Source organism: Oxyura jamaicensis, chromosome 13, assembly GCF_011077185.1.
Source record: "Oxyura jamaicensis isolate SHBP4307 breed ruddy duck chromosome 13, BPBGC_Ojam_1.0, whole genome shotgun sequence".
In the NCBI taxonomy this organism is placed as follows: domain Eukaryota; kingdom Metazoa; phylum Chordata; class Aves; order Anseriformes; family Anatidae; genus Oxyura; species Oxyura jamaicensis.
This window is the reverse complement of record NC_048905.1, coordinates 10,241,320-10,262,180: the sequence shown is the minus strand read 5'-3', so window position 1 is coordinate 10,262,180 and position 20,861 is coordinate 10,241,320. Positions and strand designations below refer to the sequence as shown.

Here is a 20,861-nt window from a genome sequence, read left to right as displayed (position 1 = left end):
AGCGGTTCCATCGTCCGTCCCAGCCTCAGCACCGTGCTGGGCTCGTCCCTCCGGCCCCTTTTGCTCCGTCCCCGACTCACCTCGCTGGGCCTTGGCTCCTGCGGTGTGCTCTCAGAGCGCGGCAGTGCGGCCGGGCCGGCTCGGCGGCGGTTGCGGGGTTGCCCGAGCAGCTGGCGGGGTGGGCAGGGGGCTGCGGCCACGCAGGGGGGCCGTGGTGCTCCCCGTGGACACGAGCGAGGGGCAGGCGGGGGGCACGGGCGGCATCGTCAGGCCGAGGCGAGCGGGTGGGCAGCGGGCGCCCCGCGGGCGGTGGGTGCCCGGCCTCCGGCCCCGCCAGCGCCAGGGGCCGGGAGCTGCCTTCCCCACGGCGGCGGCGGGGGGAGGCAGGCGGGGGAGCGCTCCCCGAGCCACATGGTGGGCCGGAGGAGGAGCTGTTGCCCAGGCAACAGCTGAGAGCATCCTTCACCCCTGAAAATCGTGTGCGCGGCGCTGCCTCCACACAGCCCCACGGCTCGGGGCAGGGCCCGGGGTGCTCAGCACCCCTGTGGCAGCCCCCCATGTGGTTCACCTGTGGGCCCCACGTGCCCTGGATGTGGCTGGGAAGGTCCCGGGCCGGGTCTTTTCCAGGGGCCCTACAGCAGCACGTAGGGCACACGCTGCTCCCCGCCTGCAGGGACAGGGAGGGGGACACGGGACCCCTGGCTGTTGGGGTTGGGGCACCACTGGGCGAGGCAGAGCCCTTCCCGTGCCCTCATGGGGCTTGGCCCTGGGCTCCCAGCCCCCAGCCCCACCTGAGGAGCTGTGGTGCCCATCACCAGCATCGTGCTGGTGACCCCAGGACCTCTGTGCCTGAGTGCTGCAGCCCCAGCAGTGCCCAAAGGGCATCAGGACCAGCCCTGACCGCTGCCATGGGCGCAGCTCTCCCCATCGCTCCCCATCCCCCCGCCGTGCCTTCCTTTCTTCCACGGCTGCAGAAAATTCCTGGATTTTACCCCAAGATGCCCCCTCCGAGTGTGAGAACTCCTCCTCGGCCCGCTCCCATGGCAACTGTTCCCTAGCTACCCAGCCGCACTTGCTATTCTCATCCCTGTGCAGCTGTGCGCGGCCGCCCCGCGCTGCGCACCAGGCTGCCGACGGCCCCACCGCCGGGCTCCCGGCCCACCCTGCATGGCCCCAGCCCTCTCCCAGGCCAGGCTGCCGCCCTCTGTGTCCCTGCTCCCGGTGGCTGTGCTGGCCCCAAGCCCCGTGCCAGGCCCTGGCTGTCCCCCCGCGGCGCACGGAGCCTTGGCGATGCCACCCGTGGGTACGGGGGCAGAACTCAGCCCCTGCGCACAGCGGGGTCAGCTCTGGGGCTGCGCCGTGCCCAGGAGGGGCTGTGCCGAGGGCAGGTGGGGGATTCTGGGGACATGTCCCAAAGGGGACCACAGCAGCCCCCTAGGACACCCCACGGCACGAAGCTTTGTACCTGTCACACCCCAGCAACATCCAAACCACCCAGGAGAAGCCACCGAGGGCCACCCACAGTCCGTGGTGCTCAGCACCATCTCTTTTCGCCGGGAGCACCAGCAGAGCCCACGGCCACCGGCAACCAGGGCCAAGGCCACGGGGCCTCCCCTCTCCTCCCTGTGCCAGCAGCCAGTACCCCTCTGCAATCCTACCTGCCCGGCGCAGCGCCCTCCTGCCTCCCTTCCCCTCGCCGTGGCAGCAGCACGAGGCGCGGCAAATCGCACGCGGAACGACAGGTTAAAAATTTAAATATTTCCAAACTTTAGTGCAAGGCAAGCAAATGATACCACAGGTCCAAGTAGGTGCTCAGCCCACCCGCGGGGCCTGGCTCAGAAGGAGCAGGGGGCAGCAGCACACACGTACAAACACACGTACACAGAGACCAGTTATTGCTAGGGACACGGCAGGACAAACATACACGAGACAGGACAGGACGAGCGGGACAGGGGCAGGGGAGCGGTGCTGAGCCCCGTGTTGCTCCCCGGGGACACGCAGGACCCCTGTGGGGGCTCAGGTCCCTTGGGCACACCTGCAGGCAGGAGCACGCAGGGGATGCTCCCTCTGCACCCCAAGAGCACGGCCCTTTATGTGTCTGCGCTGCCGTCCCGAGGGACTGCCCCCAGCGAGCACAGACCTGGTCCAGAGCTGAGGGGACCGCGCTGGGGCCATCCTGCACCACGCAGGGCATCGACCCTTGGGGCTCCACCTTCTGAGCGGGTGCTGCCGGAGCGGCTACGTCCCCGGCTGTGCTGCAGGCAGGCTGCCAGCGGGCTGAGCAGGGGGCCAGGATCAGCTCCCAGAGCTGGCAGCAGGTGAGGGAGGAGGCAGGAGGAAGCAGGGACGAGGCAGTGACGCTCTGCTGCCAGGATGCAATGGTCGATGCTTCGGCACAGGAGATCCCCGCGCCTCAGGGCTGAGCAATGGACTCCTCTGGAGCCAGGGACGCCTCAGCACGGCCAGAAAGGTCCAGGATAAGATGCTTTCACACCTCAAGGCACGGAAGGCCTTTGCCCAGGACTCCCTGGTACGAAGCTGGGACCGTCGCTCCCCCCATAGGAGGACATTTGTGCCTGTGACAGGGTGGGGGGAGCGCAGCCCCCCCCCCCACCTAGAGATTAAAAACTGACGTGTGCTATGTACAGACCGACGGATATAAATACACACCAAACCTGCGGCGCCGCTTCGACACCATGGAATGTGGCAGCAGAGCTGCTCCAGCCCGGCCTCGGCCCACGCCGGCGCCATCCCTCCCTCCCGCCCTCGGCCCCGGAGGAGAGCAGCAGCCGGCGGGTGGCAGAGGCACCATCCCCAGCAGGATGCTCAGGACGGTCCACGTCTGTCCTGGGGACGTTGGCTCGCCCGTGGCCAGTGGTTCTGGGGTTCGGGGCAGGCGCTGAGTGCTGCTGCCAGCCCTGGAGCCATCCTCAGAGTCTTCAGCCAGGCTGGTAAAGCTGTAAACAAATCCACCTCGCGGGGCCACTGCTGCCTCGTCCTTCGGGCTGGCCTCTGGTTCTGCTGGGCGCCCGGAGAGGCAAGGGGGTCCCAGGGGCTGGAGAACGAGCTGTGCTCTACAGCCGGGTGGGCTCTTCCTCGCTGTCGCTGCAGTTCCCACAACAGTCCTGAAGTCAGAGGGGCAACGAGAGGGAGGAGGGAGAGAGGAGCACAGCAAGCACAGGGTGAGCACGGTCACACAACCCAGCTCCCGGCTGCCCCCTGGCAGGGACGGGCCAGGCCCCCCAGGCCTGCACGTGGGAGAGCTACGTGGAGGCGAAGGGCTGGAGAGGACCCCAAGGCTGCAGGGAAACAAAGCTGCATCTTGGGGCTCGGCCCCTGGCAGAGGTACTTGTGAGCACACGGCTGACTAGCTCAGAAGCTGGGAGGAAGAGGGGCTCCATGGACTACAGCCACCCGGGGAGACGGCTCAGTGCCAGCACAGTCTGCCCCAGGCAGGGCTCAGCAGGCCATGGAAAGCAGCTGAAGCCCTCGGGAGGGGGTCTGAGCACAGGACTATGCCAAACCCTTCACAGTTTCTCAACCCTTCTGTGTATCCAGCCATCCAAGGAGAGGAGCGAAGGCGACCCAGGGCTCCCCGCAGCCCCCTGGGAGCAGAGCTCCCACTGGTACAGGGGCAGCTTTGGCTCAAGCTGAGGGCAAGGCTTCCCCCCAGCAGGGAAGGCAGCGAGAGGAGGGAAGCGGGATTAGTGGCTCAGGGGGCAGTTAGGACAACAAGCAGCTTGTGCTCTGGGGGGGGATGGGGTTAGGCACTGAAGGACAACACTCCTCTTTCCCAGATCTTGCCATGTCCGTTGGCCACCGGGTATTTCCCTGAGCAGAGCAGCCGGGAGGGACTGCTCACCTCTGGAAAGAGAAAACACGTGGCAATCACAGCTCAGCCCCTGCCACCGGCAGCCCATCCTCGGGCAGGCCCTGCCTGCCTTGGGACGAGCTGGGTCACACCGAACAGTGAAGCACAACCGGGAGCTCGGCGGGGAAGCAGGAGTCAGTGCCGGGTGGCTGGGAGTGGGTCCAGGGCAGGCCAGAGCCAACCGTGCTCGAGTGCCCCAGCTGCAAGCAGCTGTCAAGGCAGCAGCCCAGACTTTGCCAGTCCTGGAAAGAAGGCAAAGACTGTTCTGGCCCAGAGGAGGCATGCAGGCAAACAAGCCCGCAGCAGATGCGAAATGTTTCCGTTCTCCTCATCCCTAGAAAGCACCGCTCCTCTCTGCCTGCTCAAGGTCTAGCAGAAAGGCTCTGGGGAGCCCGGGAGCCCACACAGCCCATACCAAGATCAAGGTCTTCTTCGGGGATGGTATTATGCATGTAGGAAGGGAGAAGACTTGCTATTTTAGTGCCTTCAGCAGCATCTCTCCGCCTGTGTGACTGCAGCATGTTTAGCCAGGACACTCCAGCCCAGCCCCCTCACCATGCAGCAGCACCAGGAGTGCCTCCCTGCAGCCCTGCACGGGTCCACCCGAGAGCCCCGGGGTCCGGCCACCCAGCACATGGATGCCCGCGTCTGCTGCCCCCCCTGCCCACCTCCCCGCCACATCTGCCTGGCACGGGTGGGAGAGGGCTCAGGGCTGCGGAGCAAGCGCTGGGTGAATGTTCTTCCTTACCTGTCTGCTGAAGAAGCGCTGGAGTAACCCTTTTTTGGGCTGCGGGGAAGGCTGCCCTTTCCAGTCCAGGTCTGGGGGCACTGTGCCGTCTGTGCTAAAGACATTGAGCTCCTTGAAGCACTCCGTCTCGATCATCTGAAACAGGGCAAAGCTGGCTGCAGCAACCGCCACACAGAGCCCCTCACTGAGGGACCAGGAGAGCACCAACAGCTGCAGGGACAGCAGGAACTGCCCTCGGCCACGGCGAGCACAAGCAGGGACAAAGACCTGTCCTGCAAAAAGGGGCTGGTGCACGTGCCAGTCCCCACCTACCTCGTTCTGCCAAGGAATGGGCACGCTCCCTGTAGCGAACTTCTGGTAGAAGTCATTGTCCGTGGGCTCCAGCTCCACGCCTTTCACCGTGGAGAACTGCTCGATGTCCAGAACGTCCTTGCAGTAGATGGCCTGGGGCTAAAGAGCACAAACACGGCTGTAACGCCGGGCCCCACAGTGATGCCACCCACTGAGACAGCTGCGGATGCTGGCCGAACCCACTTGTGTCCAGAAAGAGGGAGGGACCCCAGCTCCTCGGGGAGCCACCTGGGGGCTCCTGCTTCCCTCGGCAGCACCAGCGACTGACGAGGTCAGGACGTGGGCAGCACTTACGTCTGGTTTGAAGGGGGGCTCCAGCATGCCTGCTTCCAGCCTCCTGAAGTTGAGGTGCTTGAAGAGAGGGTGCTCCTTCACTTCCCTGGCGCCGGCCCCTCGGCAGCCCAGGCGCTCCAGGGGGTCTTTGCACAGGAGCTGCAACGCAAAGGGAAATCAGTCACCCAGTGGCGCTTCGGGCGGGAGCAGCCCTGCTGTTGGCTCCTGCGTTATGTCCCTAGGAACAACGCGGGCTCGTGAGGAATGAAGACACTCCAGATCCCCCTGCACTATCTTAAGAGCCAGAGCAAGGGAACCTGACTTCTGCCAGTGCCTCTCCAGGGAGCAGCCCTGATTTTCTGCTGCTGTGTGCAAAGGGACGGTAGGTGTGAGGGGACAGCGATGCTCGTACCATGGTGCAGAGGGAGCGGGCGCAGGGCGAGAACTTCTCTGAGTACTCCTCCTGCACATCCTTCACCAGGCGCTCCACCTCCTCCCGCTTGATCTTCTTCTTGCGCTGCTGGAAGGGCGACTGCCCCTCGATCATCTCGTACACCAGGCAGCCCAGAGCCCACCAGTCCGGGCTGAACGTGTAGCGCTCGTTCTTCACCACCTCCGGAGCTACATGGGAGCAGGGGCGAGGGATGTGTGAGGGCAGGGAGGGTACGTGTGCAGTCAGAGGACTTGTGGATTAAACCAGGGCCACTTACCCATGTAGCCGACTGTCCCAACACGTCCCTTGATTGTTTGGCCCTCAGGCACGTGCACGGCCAGCCCCAGGTCTGAGATACGGATGTGACCTGCACAAAGAACAGCACAAGTCAACAGGACAGGGTCAAGGGACAGCATTTGAGGCTGCCAAGAACACAGAGCAAGCTTGGTTAGAGCACAGGAAGAGGAAAGGACCTAGGCCCGGGTTTCTCTTTGCCCTGCACTCACCATGGTCATCCAGCAAGATGTTCTCTGGCTTCAGGTCCCTAGGAAGGAAGAAACTTGATCAGCAAGAAGCCCACTACGAAAGAAAAGGGCACAGGGAACAGCGACATCTCAACAAGTCGCAGGTAAGCAGCAGAAGGATACGGTGCCCCTGCCTCAGGTGTCCCTGGCCCTGCTGCTCCCCCCTGCCAGGCAGAGGCAGGTCGTGGCAACCTTGGATCCTCCACAAGGAGGCAGTGAGCCTGTGGCTGCCTCCTCTGCAGGTGCAGAACTCAAAATGGGGCAAGCTGTGCAAGAGGGAAGGAGCAGAGGCTTCTTCTGCTCGCCCTGCCCCGGGCAAGGCACAGGGTAGGACTAGAAGGGACTTTCTGGCTCCAGGTGCTGTCCCTAATGCAGCATCACACAACTGCTGAGTGCACTCAGCTGGTTTTCCCTCCTGCCCAGTGTCAGTGCTGCCTGTGGAGTTAAGCACCCACGTGCATGCCCTGAGGCACTCAGAATTCGCGTCCTGCTCTGGGTGATTCTTTACCAGCACAAGGAAGCAAAACTAAGGCTTCCTGCATCTCCCATGAGATCAGCTTTCCGTTCCTGATCCCCTCTCTCCTGGCTCTGTGCTGCTTTCAAACCTGAGCTTATTTTCTTGAGCAGACAGTCCTGGCTGGGCTAGTAAGAACAGCAAAAACCTTCCTGCTCCTGCAGCCGGTACAAGGTCTCCCAGCACGCACCTGTACACTATCCTCTCCTGGTGCAAGTCCTCGAGGCCACAGCAGATCTCAGCAGCATAGAAAGCTGCTCGGGGCTCCTCGAAGCCAGCCTCGCCCATGTGGTAGATATGGAACTTGAGGTCCCCTCCATTCATGAGGGTCAGCACTAGGCAGAGAGCATCTTTAGTTTCATATGCATAGGCTAAGCTCACCTGCAATTCAGGGCAGAAAGGCTGTTAGAAGACACAGCTGGAAGAGGGAGGCCCCCACAGTCTGACGGACACTTTGTCACCCAAGAAGCCAGGCATGGGCAGCAGGACGGGGCCTTTACAGAGGGGAGGAGGCAGAGAGTGAATTGTTCAGGCCCAGGGAGCATGTGTAAGTGCCCAGCAGCCCCTGCACGCCCTCAGCTTTCCTCAGACAGGGAGGACATGATCTTCCCAAGCCAAAACTGCTCCCCTTTGGGGGCAAGCAGCACCCAGCAGCAACCCTGGGGCACCACCTCATGAATTCTCTGTAACGGGAGGTTTCAGGCTGTCCACACCTCTGTACAGCCAGGGAGAGCTCCCCGCCACGCAGCTCAGGGCTAGGCTTCTGCCCATTCGGCTGCCTGGAAAGACAGTTCTCACTGCTTTCTTTTACCCTAAAGGTATCAGGGTGCCTGTGAGACCACATGGGACTTGGTGCCTGCCTTTGGAGGCATTCAGGTCATCTTGTGGAGGTGGCAGGAGGTCCTGCCAGACCCCAGCCTTATGAGATGTGCAGCCACCAGGACCCTGCCCCGTAGGCAGCGCCTGCTCCTGGGGAAGAGCTGAAGAGCACAGAAGTGCCCAGCCGGCTGGTTGTGGAAGGAATCAACCACCACAGCAAAGTGAGAGCAATTCCCATGTACTTACTACAAACCTACTGTTCACTTTTTCCAGGATCTGTTTCTCATTCAGGGCCATGGCCTCTCCCTTCCGCTTTTTGATCCGTTTCTTCTCCAGCTTCTTGCAGGCGTACATCTTCCCTGTGGCACGCACTTGGCAGGCACAAACCTGGAGGGGGGACAAGGCTCAGCGCTCTCCCACTGCCATTTCTGTTGTGGGGTTTAGGTTCTGCTCTTGAGAGGCACAGGACGGCAAAGAAGTCCTCGTTCCAGCCTCACCCCGAGGTCAGCAAGGAGTGTGCTGTCAAAGCGAGGACATGGGGAACAGCGACATCTCCAGATGTCACAGAGGAGCAGCAGAGGGATGCAATGCCCCCACCACCTGTAGCAGACACCACGGCTGGTGCCTGCGAAGACAGAAGGGCCACTCCAGAAACAGAAGGAAGCCCGACAGTGACAGTTTTCAGGACTGCAGTTTGCTCTGCCAAGACACTGGGAAAAGACCTGATTCCCTACCCAGCAGCGTGCACCGCAGAGCACATGCTACCTCTTCTGTGCAACCACCTCCTGCACCTCCCACGGCTGGCAAGAGGGGAGCTCCTGTCCATCAGAGAGGAGCTGACGGATAACGCAATGCCCAAAGCACAGCAGTACCCGGCACAGAGCCCAGCGGAACAGCCCTGCAAAATCCCACAGCCCATCGAGCCAGCAGCTCCTTGCCCCAGGTGCTGAAGCAGCTTGCAGCGTGCTGCCTGCCCGCCCCGAATGCAGGGGAAATGCTGGTCACTCACCTCTCCAAAACCGCCCTTGCCTAGCACACGGTATTGGCGGAAAGTGTTTTTGGTCACTGGCTGCCTGCGAGGCAAAGGAAACTGGAGTGAGATGGGAGCAGAAAGAGGGCAGGAGCTGAAGCCCAAACCACCCCCGTGCCCTGAGTCTGGGGGTCACCCTGAAGCCCCTGCTCAAGCAGACCTTGCTTCCCTGCAAGGCTGGGGCAGCCAGTGGAGGCTGTTTGTGCCAGTATGGGCCCTGAAGGAGAGGGTCCAGCAGAGGAAAGAGCTCTAGGGACCCCTCAGGCAGCCCGTGTGCTGCAGGCGCAGGTCTCCCAGGGAGGCAATGTTACCGTTCCAGCCATTTCCACTGCAGGAAGCGGTTGAAGTACAAGCTGTCGAGGTAGTCGGCAAAGGGAGCCACACTCAGGTAGTCGTGGATAAGCCTAGGAGAGAGCAGAGCCAGCAAGGTTGGTGAGAGCTGCTCACGGCTGTGACAGACAGTGGTACAAGGAGGGGAGACGAGGAGTCCTGAGAGCCAGGTCACTTTGCCATCCCCTCACCCAGCTCAGGGCTGAATCACCCTGCACAGCCCTGGCCCAAAAGCCCACCCTCTGCACTGAGGCTTGATGCAAAAGGAAGGCGTGTTGGAGACACCACCAGGACAGAGGTAGTGCCCTGGGATTAGGCTGGCACTGATAACTGTGGCCTCTCAGCACTGGCTCTGGCTGTGGGACTAAGACAGATGATAGCACGCTGCAAGGCTGTAATCAGCTGCCGAAAACTGCTAGCAACACTCAGCACCGGGCACCGAGCCGTTCAGTTTCAGATGAATATCCAGCACAAAGGGCCACGGGGGATCCCGCTCGGGAGAGCTAACTGCCTCACAGGCTGGTGCCAGGGCTGCCCAGCACAGTAAAAAAGCCTTAGACACAGTGTCTAGACTGGAGACATGCATCAAGGCGAAGCGGATGGGCTCTTCCCCTTTCAGAGCTTGCCAAGAGAAGGCAGGGCCCAGCCCGGAGGCTCTGCATTCAGACAGCGACACCAGTTACCACACACGGAGCTAACGCTCCCCAGAAGGCTGCAGCAAAGACATTGCCACAGCCCTGGGTTAGGCAACGCGCTCCTGCCGCTGCTCGGGGAGGGGTGGGGGCCGCCAGCCCCGCTTCCCTAACAGCTTCCTCTTCGCACCCAGAGCCAGGACCTCGGTCACCGATTCTGCGATGAGTCAAGGGAACAGAAGTGACCTTAGATCCCTGTAGCGACGGCCTCCTTAATCTACCCACAGCAGCTCTATCTGTGGCCAGCGGGAGGGGACAGCTGGCACCGCAGCAGTCAGCTCTGCGCCACGGCTGCCTACCAGGGCCAAGCACGAGACCAGAAACAGCACGGCCAGACTCTGAGGCTTGCTGAAACGCTGTCTTCCCAAAGGGCAGCTCAGACCCGTGGCAAACCGAGAGGAGCGACAAAGGTTCCTGCAGCACTTTGTGGCTCTCAGAGCCCACAGGAACTCCTCGCGTTTGTTTTCCTGGAGCTGTGTTGCAAACCGCTAGCCCCGAACTCGCCCGGCCCACGCAGTCCCAGCCCTAACACCAGCCCTTGGTGTCCTGGAGGAAGGGAGCGGAGTGGGCGAGGTGAGCTCCCCGCAGCACCACCGCCGGGCAGGGGTGCGACCCCGGCCCCACGACGTACTTGGTGGATTCCTTGAAGAGCTCCTTGGAAGGTTCCTGCTCCAGCCGCTCACAACAGGCATCCACCAGCTGGGAGGGGACTTCAGGCACATGGTCCTCGCTCTGGGGACGAAGGGAGCAGGTCAGACACAGTGAGCAGAGCCCAGGGGTCCCGCCAGGAGGCAGAAGCCCACAGAAACAGCACCCACGTGCCCACCTGCTTTAGAAGCAGTGGGAAAAGCAGCCCAGTCACACTCATGAGGCGGTGGGGTGGACTTTGCCCTCACCCTCCTCCACCACCGCAGCAGGACGTGGGCGATGACAACTGTCAGCCTCCCAGCTGTTCCACCACGGCAGGCAGCAAACCCGGTCCTCTCACTCACCTTTGGCTTCAGGTACTTCTCGATCAGGTGCTGCCCGCATTCCTTCCGCTTCTCGTCCGGAGCCACCTCGTACCCGGCCTGCACAGAGCAAACAGCGTCGGGGGCAGGCCCAGCAGGAACCGGGCCCTGCTGCCAGGCGACGGCAAGGCCCTGCCCCAGAACCAGATCCCCGGCAAACACCAAGGCCCAGCCCCATCTTGGAGACACGGCAGCTCCCGAGAAAGCCCTCCTGGCCCAAAGGACCTGGCCATGGCCCCAGGGGGCCAGGAACACCCTGTCCTCCCCCCGCGGAGCCCGAGGGGCCCGGCCCTTACCACGGCGTCCAGGAACCTGACGCAGCGCGACAGCTCGGGGCGCGTCTCGCAGAACTGCCGGAACAGCGTGCGCCCGATGGGCTGCCTCTCGCACAGGCTGTGGTAGTCCCGCTCTGCAAACGGGGACACACAGGGTCAGGGCGGCCGCCCGGCGGGCTGCTCGCGGGCCTCGTCAGCCCCAGAATCCCAGGAGAGGGAACCCAAGGAGAAGAGGCTGCCGCGACTGAGCTTTCATGGCCCCCTGCGGAAGGTGTTCCCTCAGAGAGGCTCCAGCTGCTCTGCTGTACGGTCTCCCCGGCTCGTTTTGAGGAAGGGATCTCCGTATCTCCCCTCCATCCCCTCCCCACAGAGGACTGGCAGAAATACAACTTTCCGGGGCCCTGAGGGACGCCCTCAGCTTGTTTTGAGGCAGACCCAGGCCCAGGCTTGCTCTGACGACTCCCGAACCGCTCCGCTTCCCCAAGGCCCTGCTGAAAGCGGCGGGGCCAACATGGGGGAACCACGTCCAGAGGTGTCCTGGTAGTGCTGCACCTGGCCCCACTGCCTGTACCTCAGGTCCCACGGCCCTCTGCAGCTGGGTTTCCCCTGCTGACTCCTCCTAGCCCTCTCCCCGAGGTATTCTGAGGCGGGCACCAACACCTTTGACTATCCAGAGCGCTTCCAGTTCTGTTTTTTCCCTTTCCAACAGTTAAATACTGTTTAATCACAGACCAGAACCTGAGTTCCTGAGGGCCACGGGCTGCCTGGGACTGGACAGCAGCCACTCAGCGCCTCAGGGCGCCCTACACCCTGGTGCAAGGACACTCACAGCTCCCCAAACACACCTCAGAGCCGAGCTTCCACCCTCTTCCTCCCTTCCCCTGCCAAATTACTGCAGTGCTGCGGTCACGGAGCTTCCCTTGAGACCTGCCCCATACAGCAGCACCCGGCCAGGGCCCAGCACCTTCCTCAGCACCCGTCCGCCCCTCGCCCTGCCCTGGGCGGCCCCTGCACGCTGCCCGGCGCGGGGTGCTGCCGCCTTCCCCTCGCGGCGCTGCAGCTTGTCCCGAGGAAGCCGCGGCTTCCTGGCGGTGCTCAGCGTGCGGGGAGGCTGCCGTGGGGGCGGGGGCCGCTTCGCCAGCTCGGCCGCCCCGGCTGGTTCCCTTGTCTGCAGGGGAAGGAGTTCCCCTTGGCAGCTCGGGGCCGCTGGGATGGGTTCGGGGCTGCCCAAAGCGTGCTCGTGGTGCCCAAAGCCCGGCCTGGCAGCCGGCAGCCAGCCCCTCTGTGACCCCGCTGAGGGTCCTGCTGAGGAAGCGAGCGCGTCTCTGGTGGGCTGAGAGGGGAAAACGAAGGGAAAATGAAGGGAAAATGAAGGCACTGCAGCTGCTCAGAGACCCGTGCGTAGGGATTGGGGCCATCTCTCAGTGGGGAAACTGAAAGAGGCAGGCAGAGCGCTTCTCTCGTGCCTCCACAGGGGGAAGTGGGGGCATGGGTGGTGATAGCCGCAGGCTGGGAGGGATCTGCCTGCGGAGCATCGCAAGCATCACCGTCCCGGACAGTGGGATGGCAGAGACAGGCAGACCACCAGCACCCACCGCCAGCAGATGGGTGGTGTAACGAAGCTGAACTTCAGTGCTGGAACAGATAGCATGGCACCCACGGGATGCGTGCAGAGGAGGAAAGCTCTGGCAGAGCGGCCAGAAAAGCACGAAGAGGACAGGGCGGCCAAGACGAGAGCTGCAAAGACAGCTCGCACCAGAGGTGCTCTCGGTGCTCAGGACCCGCTCCGAGAGGCAGCCAGCAGCAAACCAAGGCCGCAGGCTCTGGCTGAGTGCAGTGGCTGAAGCCAGCCCGGGGAGGTGGCTGTGGGCTGGGAGGTGGCAGCGTGCATGACGGAAGTCATTAAGCCAGGTGCTGCAGTCCCACGTGCCTCCAAACGGAGCCACCCATCTCCTTGGGGCTACCAGCACCTGGGACACCCGGGCAGTGCAGAACTGGGGACGGGAGCTGCGGGCGCGTCCCAAACCCAGGCGGCCCAGTGACACCCACCCTGAACCAAAGCCAACGCCGTGCCGCTCTCCAGCTGGCAGCCGAGTCTGGAGAGACAGCTTAAACAAGCTCTCCCCTTCCCAGAACGGAGAGCATTCCCACCCTTCAGCTCCCCAAACAATTCCACATGATGTCAGGACCAAACCTGCTGCACAAACAACATTAAACCCATGAAGAGTACAAAGTGCAAAATTAAACGGACAGGCCAGGCCCTGCCCAGCTGCACAGTTCTTATCCATACAGCACAGCAAGAACCCAGTTCTGCCCGAGTAAAGCTGCTCGGTTAGAAGCTGAGGGCTCAAACCCAGCCGGGCAGCCCAGAGGATGCTACCAGGACCTTTGTAACTCATGCGAAGGCACCCGTGAGCAACGCTCCAAAGCTCTGCGGCACTGAGCGGCTCTGTTTGCACCGAGAAGGGGGCAGACCTCTGCTGAAGCTTGTCACGGTCTAGGTTTGTGGGCACATCAACAGCAGCTGGGACTTACCTACTCGTTGTTTCTTCCATGCACTCCAAACAGCGTGGGAAACCTGGTCGGGATTTGGCCCACACGCACCCCGTTGCACGTCCCTGACCCTCACACGGGTTGAGCACGTTCAGGTGTGCCCGGCTCCGGCAGCACGGTGCCCAAAGACACCCCCTGGCCACACGCGCCTGCCCCCCGTCCCGACCCCGCAGCCGGGGCGCTGCCCAGCTCCCGCTGCTCACCGAGGGCTTGCCGGAGATCCTCGCAGAGGCTGATGTGGGGGAACTGCAGCATCTGGCGCCATTTCTTGCTCTTACCCTTCCGGTTTCCGCCACCACCTGCAGGGCACACAAATTTGGGGCCGTGAGGGATGAAGGAGGGGCGGCCTGCCGCAGCAGCAGCCACCCTGTGTCCATCCCAGGCAGGACCCAGCGGTATCACCGCCTCCTGGGGTCAGAACAGAGCTGGAGCCGCTGCTGAGTGGCAGAGGGGCCGGGCAGACCGCCCGTACTGGCTGCTCAGAAGGCAGAACCAAGTCGCAGGCGGTACCGCTGAGGCCCTTCCTCTGGATGCTTCAGCTCCTTGTATTTAAGATGGGAAAACGAAGGCAGAGGGAGGGGTGCCTACAGCCCCAGGTCACCCCGCGCCTCGGCTCCCAGGCCTGTCCTCAGGACCTGTGCATAACCAAGCACCTCTCGAGGCCAAGCCCTGCTCGGTGTGAAGCTCCCCGCCGCCAGTTTCCTGCCGTGGTTACGATGCTCATGCCACCTACTCACTCCAGACTGATTGCTTACTCCAGGGAGGGGCTCGCAGAGAAAGGACCCGAAGCTGGGAGACAGGAATTCCTGCTCTAATCCCGGCTCCACAGACAGCTCGCTGCATTGCCCCGGGCTCATCGCTTCGGTTTCCCATCTGTGAAGTGGGGACACTCCCACCGCTCTCCCGAGATAAGCCAGCCTCCGAAGAGCAAGATCCAACAGCCAGATATTCCTCCGGCTTCAGGTGCTGGAGTGAATGCCCAGCGCTGTAGGACAGGGTGGGAAAGCTTCTAGATAGACCGAAAGATTTACATCACAGCAAGCGCCGAGGACTGAAACACGCCGGATTGCTCGCATCAGCCAACCTCCAGGGATCCTGGGGCCCCTCTTTGGAAAGGCACGAAACCGCCCCGCTGAGCGGGGCCAGAGGCACGGCTTTCCGAAATCAGCGTTGACCATCATTTACCAGCTCTTGAGAAACAGTTTCATCAGACGGTCCTCCACCGCAGACGCAATTCAGCCCCGTCCCCGAGGTCCAGGCTGCCGGCACACGGCAGCAGGGGAGGCACTGGGGGGCCAGGGGGGCGCCCCACGGCCCCGGGGAGCTGCGCTGCATCTGCCCCCAGCAGCAGCTGGGCTGCACGAGCGTACGCGCTCAGGAAGGAAGTGACTCAAGGGTATGCAGGGGTGGAAGAAACCAGCAGCGCAGACACCTTCTCGTCAGCCACAGCTTGCGGCCACGGAAAGGACAGGGGTGGCTAGTATGCGAGGGCACGGGAGGGTACGCCACCCGCGGCCCCGTAAGCACGGAAGGAAGGGCAGAGCTGTGCCCCGTAACGCCCCGGGGATGCGGGTCTGCACCTTGCGGCCCGCTGTGGAGGGAAGGAGGCTCCGGTGCCCCCCGTGCATGGCTCTCCACGGCCCTGCGGGCGATGCAGCAAAGAGCTGAGCGGGGAACTCGCACCCTGAGCGCCTCCGTGCTCAGCACCCTCGTTTTGGGGACAGGGCAAGCCCAGAGCTCACCACAAGGGCGTTTCAGGGCTTGGTGACATCTTGTCGCCGGGCTGCTGAAGCCAGCAGAAAGGGAGGACAACTGAGGAGGGCTCCTCCGCCTTCCCTGGGCCAAACTCTCCTGGAGTTCCCCTCCTGCGCCCAGCCTCCTCACGGCAGCACCTCTCGGGGACCTGGCACCGCCGGGATGTCCCAGCACACTGATGGCACCACCGGAGACAGGCTCCCGGCCACCAGCGTGAGGCTGGGTGTCACGTCCCGAGGTCCCAACGCCGCCGTTGGGCTCCGTCTGTGTTCGGCGTCGCCTGCACCGGCGCTCAGATCCCCGCTCACCGCTGCCGGGCAGGAACCGTCTCCATGAAGTCCAATTTTGGGGCAGCTCGGAGTCGTTTCTGCCCGGGTGAATTTAATTTCGCTGCTCAGATCTCACCCCCGGAGCCCTCTCACTAGGTTTTAGCGGGTCCCTCGGGACCGAGGATCACCCGGTCTGCGCGCCGTGGGCTCAGCACCGCGGGGACCGGACTCCCCCGGTGCCCTGCAGGACCTGTTGAACTCCCTGGTGCCTGGCTGAACCGGAGCTCTGCCGACGGCCACGGGGCTCCCGGTCCCCCCGGTAAGCCGGGCGGAGGCTCAGAGGCTGGGAACGGCCTCGACCCCAGGGATGGCAGGAGAAGGCCGGGGGCCGCACGGACCCGGGGCAGGGCAGCCTGCGGGACCGGCGAGGCCGCAGGGCGCTCCCCGTGCACCGGAGGGGCTCAGGACCCCCTGAAGGGCAGCGTGTCCACAGGCACCGGGGGTGCTGAGCACCGGTGCACCGAAGGGCACCGAGCTCCGGAGCTTCGTGCAGGGCAGAGCTCCCTGGGCAGCCCCCGCCGGCCCGTTACCTCCCCGGTAACACCCCCCCCCCTCGGTTATGCCCCGGTCCGGGCGGTGCTGCCGCGGGCACGGGTCCCCCGGGAGGGCCTGGCCGGAGCCGGCGGGGCTCAGCCCGTCCTGCCGCCGACCGGTGCCCGCATAGGGGCAAACCGAGGGCAGGCCCGGGGCCGGCGGCAGCCCGGGGAGCGGCGGCGGCGGCTCCTCCCCGGTTCCCGGAGGCGGCACCCGGTAGCCCTGGGGCAGGCTCCGCCGGGGCTTCCCCCACGCCACCCGGCACCGGCCGCGGGCGGCCCCGTCCCTGCCCGCCCCGCGGTCCCCTCCCCTCTGCGGGAACCGGGAGGACGGGACCGGCCCGGTACCGGCTCCGCTCACCTTCACGGGCCTTAAGCAGGACGGTGTTGGCGACGATGTTCTCCAGCTCCATGGGCCCGGGCGCCGTCGCCGCTCCCCGCCGGCACCGATCGCGTCCCGGCCGCCGCCACCGCCTCCCCCCCCCCTCCCCTCCCCTCCCGCCCTCCCCGGCCGCCGCCGCCGCCGCCGCCGCCGCGCCCCGCCCCTCGCGGCCCAGCCCGCCAATCGCTGCCCACGCTCCTCCCGCGCCGCGCTCCCATTGGCCCGCCTCGCTCCTCCTCCCCCTCCCCCCCCAGGAAGCCTCGCCCCCGCCGCTGCGCCGCCGCGCTCCCGTTGGCCCGCGGCGGGCGGAGGTGTGAGGGGGCGGGGCGGAGAGGGGGAAGAACGCGTCTCGCGGCGGCCATTGGTGGAGGCCGGAAAGGGGGCGGGGCCGGGTGCTGACTGGAGGTAGAGCTGTCAGTCAGAGAGCGCAGCCGCAGCGCCGCGCGGGGATTGGGCAAGCGGCAACGGCGCCCACCACAGTAAGGTCCCGCCTAGCGCTGGCTTTGATTGGGTTGAGAGCTGCCACTCTGCGGAGGAGTGGGTCGTGATAGGGGCGTCGCGTATGGGGCGGGGCTAAGGGCATGTATATAAGGGGGTGCGGGCGCGAGGGGCTTGATAGATAGCGGTGGGTGGGGCGTGGAGCTAACGGTGTGTCTGCCGTCGCTTTGCCCATGCAGGGCGGTGCCAGCTCCGGCCCCGTGCTCGGCCCCCCAGCTATTGCTTTGGGATAAGCCTTGGGTTTCTCCACCAGTTGGCCTGGGTGCTGCCCTGCCAGCTTCTGTCCTGCTGGGGCTCGGTTCTGTGCACTTTGTGTGCCCTTTTCATGCCCAAGCTCTTTTAGGGCTTGGGTAAATGCTCCTCCTGGAGCCTTCTTCTCTCTGCTGATATGCTCTAGAAGACTTTTCTCATGGCAGGCAGCTCTTCCCACCCAAAGGAAGCAGCAGCCTGGGAGCCCCATTCTGCCCGCTCCCCTCGGTGCCCCCAGAAGCACGCTGTGAGCTCTGTCCCCGCGTGCTCCCCATGCTCCTTCCACCCAGGCCCCGTGGCAGGTCTCTCCTCCATCAGCTCCGCCGGTAGGAGCCAGCCCAGGGCCCCTCTGCTCTGTGCAAGAAGGAAAAGGTTCCCGTTACCGTTACTTCTCCTGATAACAAGACAAATTGCACGGGCAGCGAGTGCTTGCGAGGACCGTGCTCCGCTGCATCTTCCAGACTCTGCCCACGGTCGGGCGCTGCAGCTTGGCCGTGATCCCAGCCAGAGGAGGAGTGGGGTGCTGTGCCCCCCCCCTGCTGCGGCGGCCATCTCCCGTGTCAGCCTGCCACGGCGGGATGAGGTCACGCCGAGCGCGTTCTCCTTTTAGAGCTCTTTTCCTTTTCGAGGTGGCATACGCTTATTTTGAGCCGCAGATGCAATGACTTTGTTTTCGTGTGTCTGCACGCCCGGCCCCTGAGGTGCTGCTTTCAGTTTCCTCCTAGCTGGCATTGTGCAGCGCCGTGGGCAGGCGTTGCTGCCCGCGGCACGGTGTCGGAGCACACACGAGGGTCTCGGTGCCCCCCGGCAGAGCTGCGGCGGCCTGGCTGGAGGGGGAGGGCTGCAAACCCACGCGTATCACAGCGCAGGGTAATAACTCAAAAATAATCTTGACAAATTGGAGAAACAGCGTGAAAACACGGGATGCAGTTCAATGCCGACAGGCGCAGGTACTGCACGGGGGCAGGAATAATCGGTGCTCGCAGGGGAATTGTTCTCCTGGCAGCGCCTGTGTACCAGCAGCTCACCAGCTGGGCAGAAATAGGGGTCGTGCTGCGGGGGATAAAGCAGTCCTCGATCCAACTTTGAATGGAAAGGGACACGGAGGGGATGGGGCAGCCTGCTCGGCCTGCCTGCCGCGGGTTGCGATGCGCCTCCCGCCGCGTCTCTCCCTGGCTGTGTACCCCTCACGTGCCCTACCCTGGGTATTTTTAGACGCAAAGTGCTGGTTAATTGTGAAAAGGCGAAAGGCCGACCGCAGGAGGGGAAGCAGGCGGTGGCGATAGGGGCAGCTCCTTCCGTCCAAACCGTGCCAGCGCCGGGCCCCGTCCCGCAGCATCCCTGTGGGGAGCGGGGCCATGCCGTGCCTGGCGCTGGTGCCACACGCCGACCCGACTGGGGCCACCTTCCCCTCATCACCCGAGTGCCCGCGTCCCTCGCTGGTCCCCGGGGCTGGCCTGGGGCCAGCGTTCCTCAGGATCCGGCTCCCAGGCGCCAGCGGCTGTTTTTAGCCGAGTGAAAGTTTGATGTTTTGAGATTTTCTATTTTGAGCTGCAAAGCTGGAGAAGTCGAGGCGCCTCTGACCCCTGCGTGTCTGCGCGGAGCAGCGGGGCCGGGCTGGCCTGCCCAGCGCGGGCACTGCCCCTGGGGGCTGTGGTTGCCCCCGGCCCTCACCCCACAATTGCCCCCTCGTGCCCCGGGCCGTGAGGCAGCGTGTTTCTGCGTGACCCCATCTCCTGCAGCGAGATCCCGCTGAAGCCCCGAGCGGGCAGTAGGGCGTCCTGCCCCAACCAGCACCCCTCATGGTGTGCCTCGTGGCACAGCTCCGTGCTGGAGGGGACGGCCTGGGGAGCCCTGGTGGAGGCACTGGGCCGGTACTGGGATGCGGTGTGGCACGGCCAGCTCATCCCAGCACCCGTGGTGCTGCCACGTGGGGGTCTCATGTCCCCCATGGCAGCCACAGGGTCTGTCCCTGTGCTTTGTGTGAGGATGCTCAGGGTTAAACAAGTGCAGAGGAGCCGGTGTTTGCTTGGTGTTGGGCAAATCCAGCCAGCTCAGGCTGACCCTGCCTCATGGGGGTGGCAGGGAGCGCTGGCACTCACCGGAGGTGCCACACGAGTTGTCACCTCTGACAGGTCACCCATGCTGGAAGGAGTGCTGGGGGGAATGGGACAACCTGGGAGAGGAACAGGGCTGGGTGCCCACAGGGGCAGCTCACCAGGCTCCCAGGAGGCAGACACCAGCCCCAGGTGTGCAATTTGTCCCTTTTTATTCACCTCCCTGCAAAATCCTGCATTTCTGAAAGTACCTCGAGACCAGGATCAGCAGCACAGCCCTCCATGCCCCAGCTGTCCATCCTGGGGGGCTCTAGGAGCCGTGCCGGCCAGGGGCTGCCAGGAGCCTGCGGAAGGCGGCGCGGAAATCCCTGTTGAAGACAGTGTAGATGACGGGGTTGAGGCTGCTGTTGCAGTAACCGATCCAGAAGAAGAAGCTGAAGAGGGGCTTGGAGACGCGGCAGCCCTCCCCGCACACGGCCTCCAGGCTGTAGGTGAAGAAGAAGGGGAACCAGCAGAGCACGAAGGCCCCGATGACCACGGCCAGCACGATGGTGAAACGCCGCTCCCGCACGCGCACCAGCCGCCGCCGGCACAGCGACACGCTGTGGTGCTGGCTCCGGCGCCGCCGGCCCGCTGCCGCGGCCCAGGACGCCCTCCTGCTCGCCTCCCTGGGGCACGGCGCCGAGCCGCGGCGGGCAGCGAGGACGGCGGCGTTCCTGCGCGTGGTGAGGCGGTGGATGCGGCAGTAGACGGTGACCATGACGAGGCAGGGGGCGAAGAAGGAGGCGACGCAGGAGGCCAGCACGTACCACGTCTCGTCGCTCAGCTCGCAGACCCGCGCCCGCGGCCGGGCCTTGAAGAGCGGCGGCAGGGCCACCAGGGCGGCCGCGGCCCACACGGCCCCGATCATGCCCTTGACGCGGCCGGGGCTGCGCCGCAGGTTGAGCCGGGCCGCCCGGGTGACGGCCCAGTAGCGGTCGAGGCTGATGGCGCAGAGGTGCCCGATGGAGGCCGTGCAGAGCAGCACGTCCAGCGCCAGGTAGAGGCTGCACCACAGGCTGCCGAAGTACCAGTAGCCCATCACCTCGTTGGCCAGCGAGAAGGGCAGGATGAGGACGGCCACCAGGATGTCCGCCGAAGCCAGGGACACCAGGAAGAGGTTCTGCGGGGCGCGCAGGGCCCGGCTGGTGGAGACGGCCGCCACCACCAGCGCGTTGCCCACCAGCGTGGCCAGCAGGACGGCGAGGACGGCCAGCAGGATGAGCCCCGTGGCCGCCGGGCCATGCGGGGGGGCTGCCGGCGTGGCTGCCGTTACCGGAGGCGTTCGGGAGGGCGCCGGCGGCCTCCATGCTGGCCCGGCCCCAGCCCCTCCGGTGGCTGAATCCCCATGGGGCTGCCCCCCGCTGCCTGCGCCCCGCTCACCGCAGCCTCTCGCCGCTCGGCCCCTCCATCACCCAGGCGTCCCGGCCACCGCGGCTCCTGAGCTGACCCGGTCCGGCGGGGCAGAAGCGGTGTCCCCCACCCGGCTGCCTTCGTGCTGTCCCCACAGCAGCCGGCAGCGGCTCGGCGGCAGCCCCGCTGGCTCGGGCGGCCCGTTTCGTCCCAGCCCTGGGGAGGAGGGAGGGCGGGACGCAG

The 20,861-nt window shown here is 64.6% G+C and overlaps 2 protein-coding genes across 3 annotated transcripts; both read right to left on the bottom strand.

The window, feature by feature from the left end:
• Positions 1–2,933: 2,933 nt before the first annotated feature.
• GRK6 (G protein-coupled receptor kinase 6) lies at positions 2,934–16,530 on the bottom strand. Of its 2 annotated transcripts, none has more exons than XM_035338914.1 (16): positions 16,402–16,530; positions 13,627–13,722; positions 10,892–11,004; positions 10,578–10,655; positions 10,217–10,317; positions 8,875–8,967; positions 8,543–8,606; positions 7,780–7,920; positions 6,905–7,095; positions 6,183–6,220; positions 5,954–6,043; positions 5,656–5,864; positions 5,265–5,402; positions 4,932–5,069; positions 4,620–4,754; positions 2,934–3,125 (listed from the first exon to the last, which is right to left on the bottom strand). In XM_035338914.1, the coding sequence occupies exons 1-16, from the start codon at positions 16,451–16,453 to the stop codon at positions 3,075–3,077; spliced, it is 1,728 nt and encodes a 575-aa protein (XP_035194805.1). In that variant the 5' UTR covers positions 16,454–16,530; the 3' UTR covers positions 2,934–3,074. The 2 variants fall into 2 exon arrangements, with proteins under 2 accessions (XP_035194805.1, XP_035194806.1); XM_035338915.1 differs by having other exon boundaries at positions 2,982–3,864.
• Positions 16,531–19,386: 2,856 nt separating this feature from the next.
• On the bottom strand, positions 19,387–20,813 carry LOC118173930 (alpha-2Db adrenergic receptor-like). The gene is given in 2 exon segments (XM_035338890.1): positions 19,387–20,517; positions 20,519–20,813. Coding segments are annotated over 2 exon segments (1,038 nt in total). The 5' UTR covers positions 20,576–20,813; the 3' UTR covers positions 19,387–19,536.
• Between the last annotated feature and the right edge of the window lie 48 nt (positions 20,814–20,861).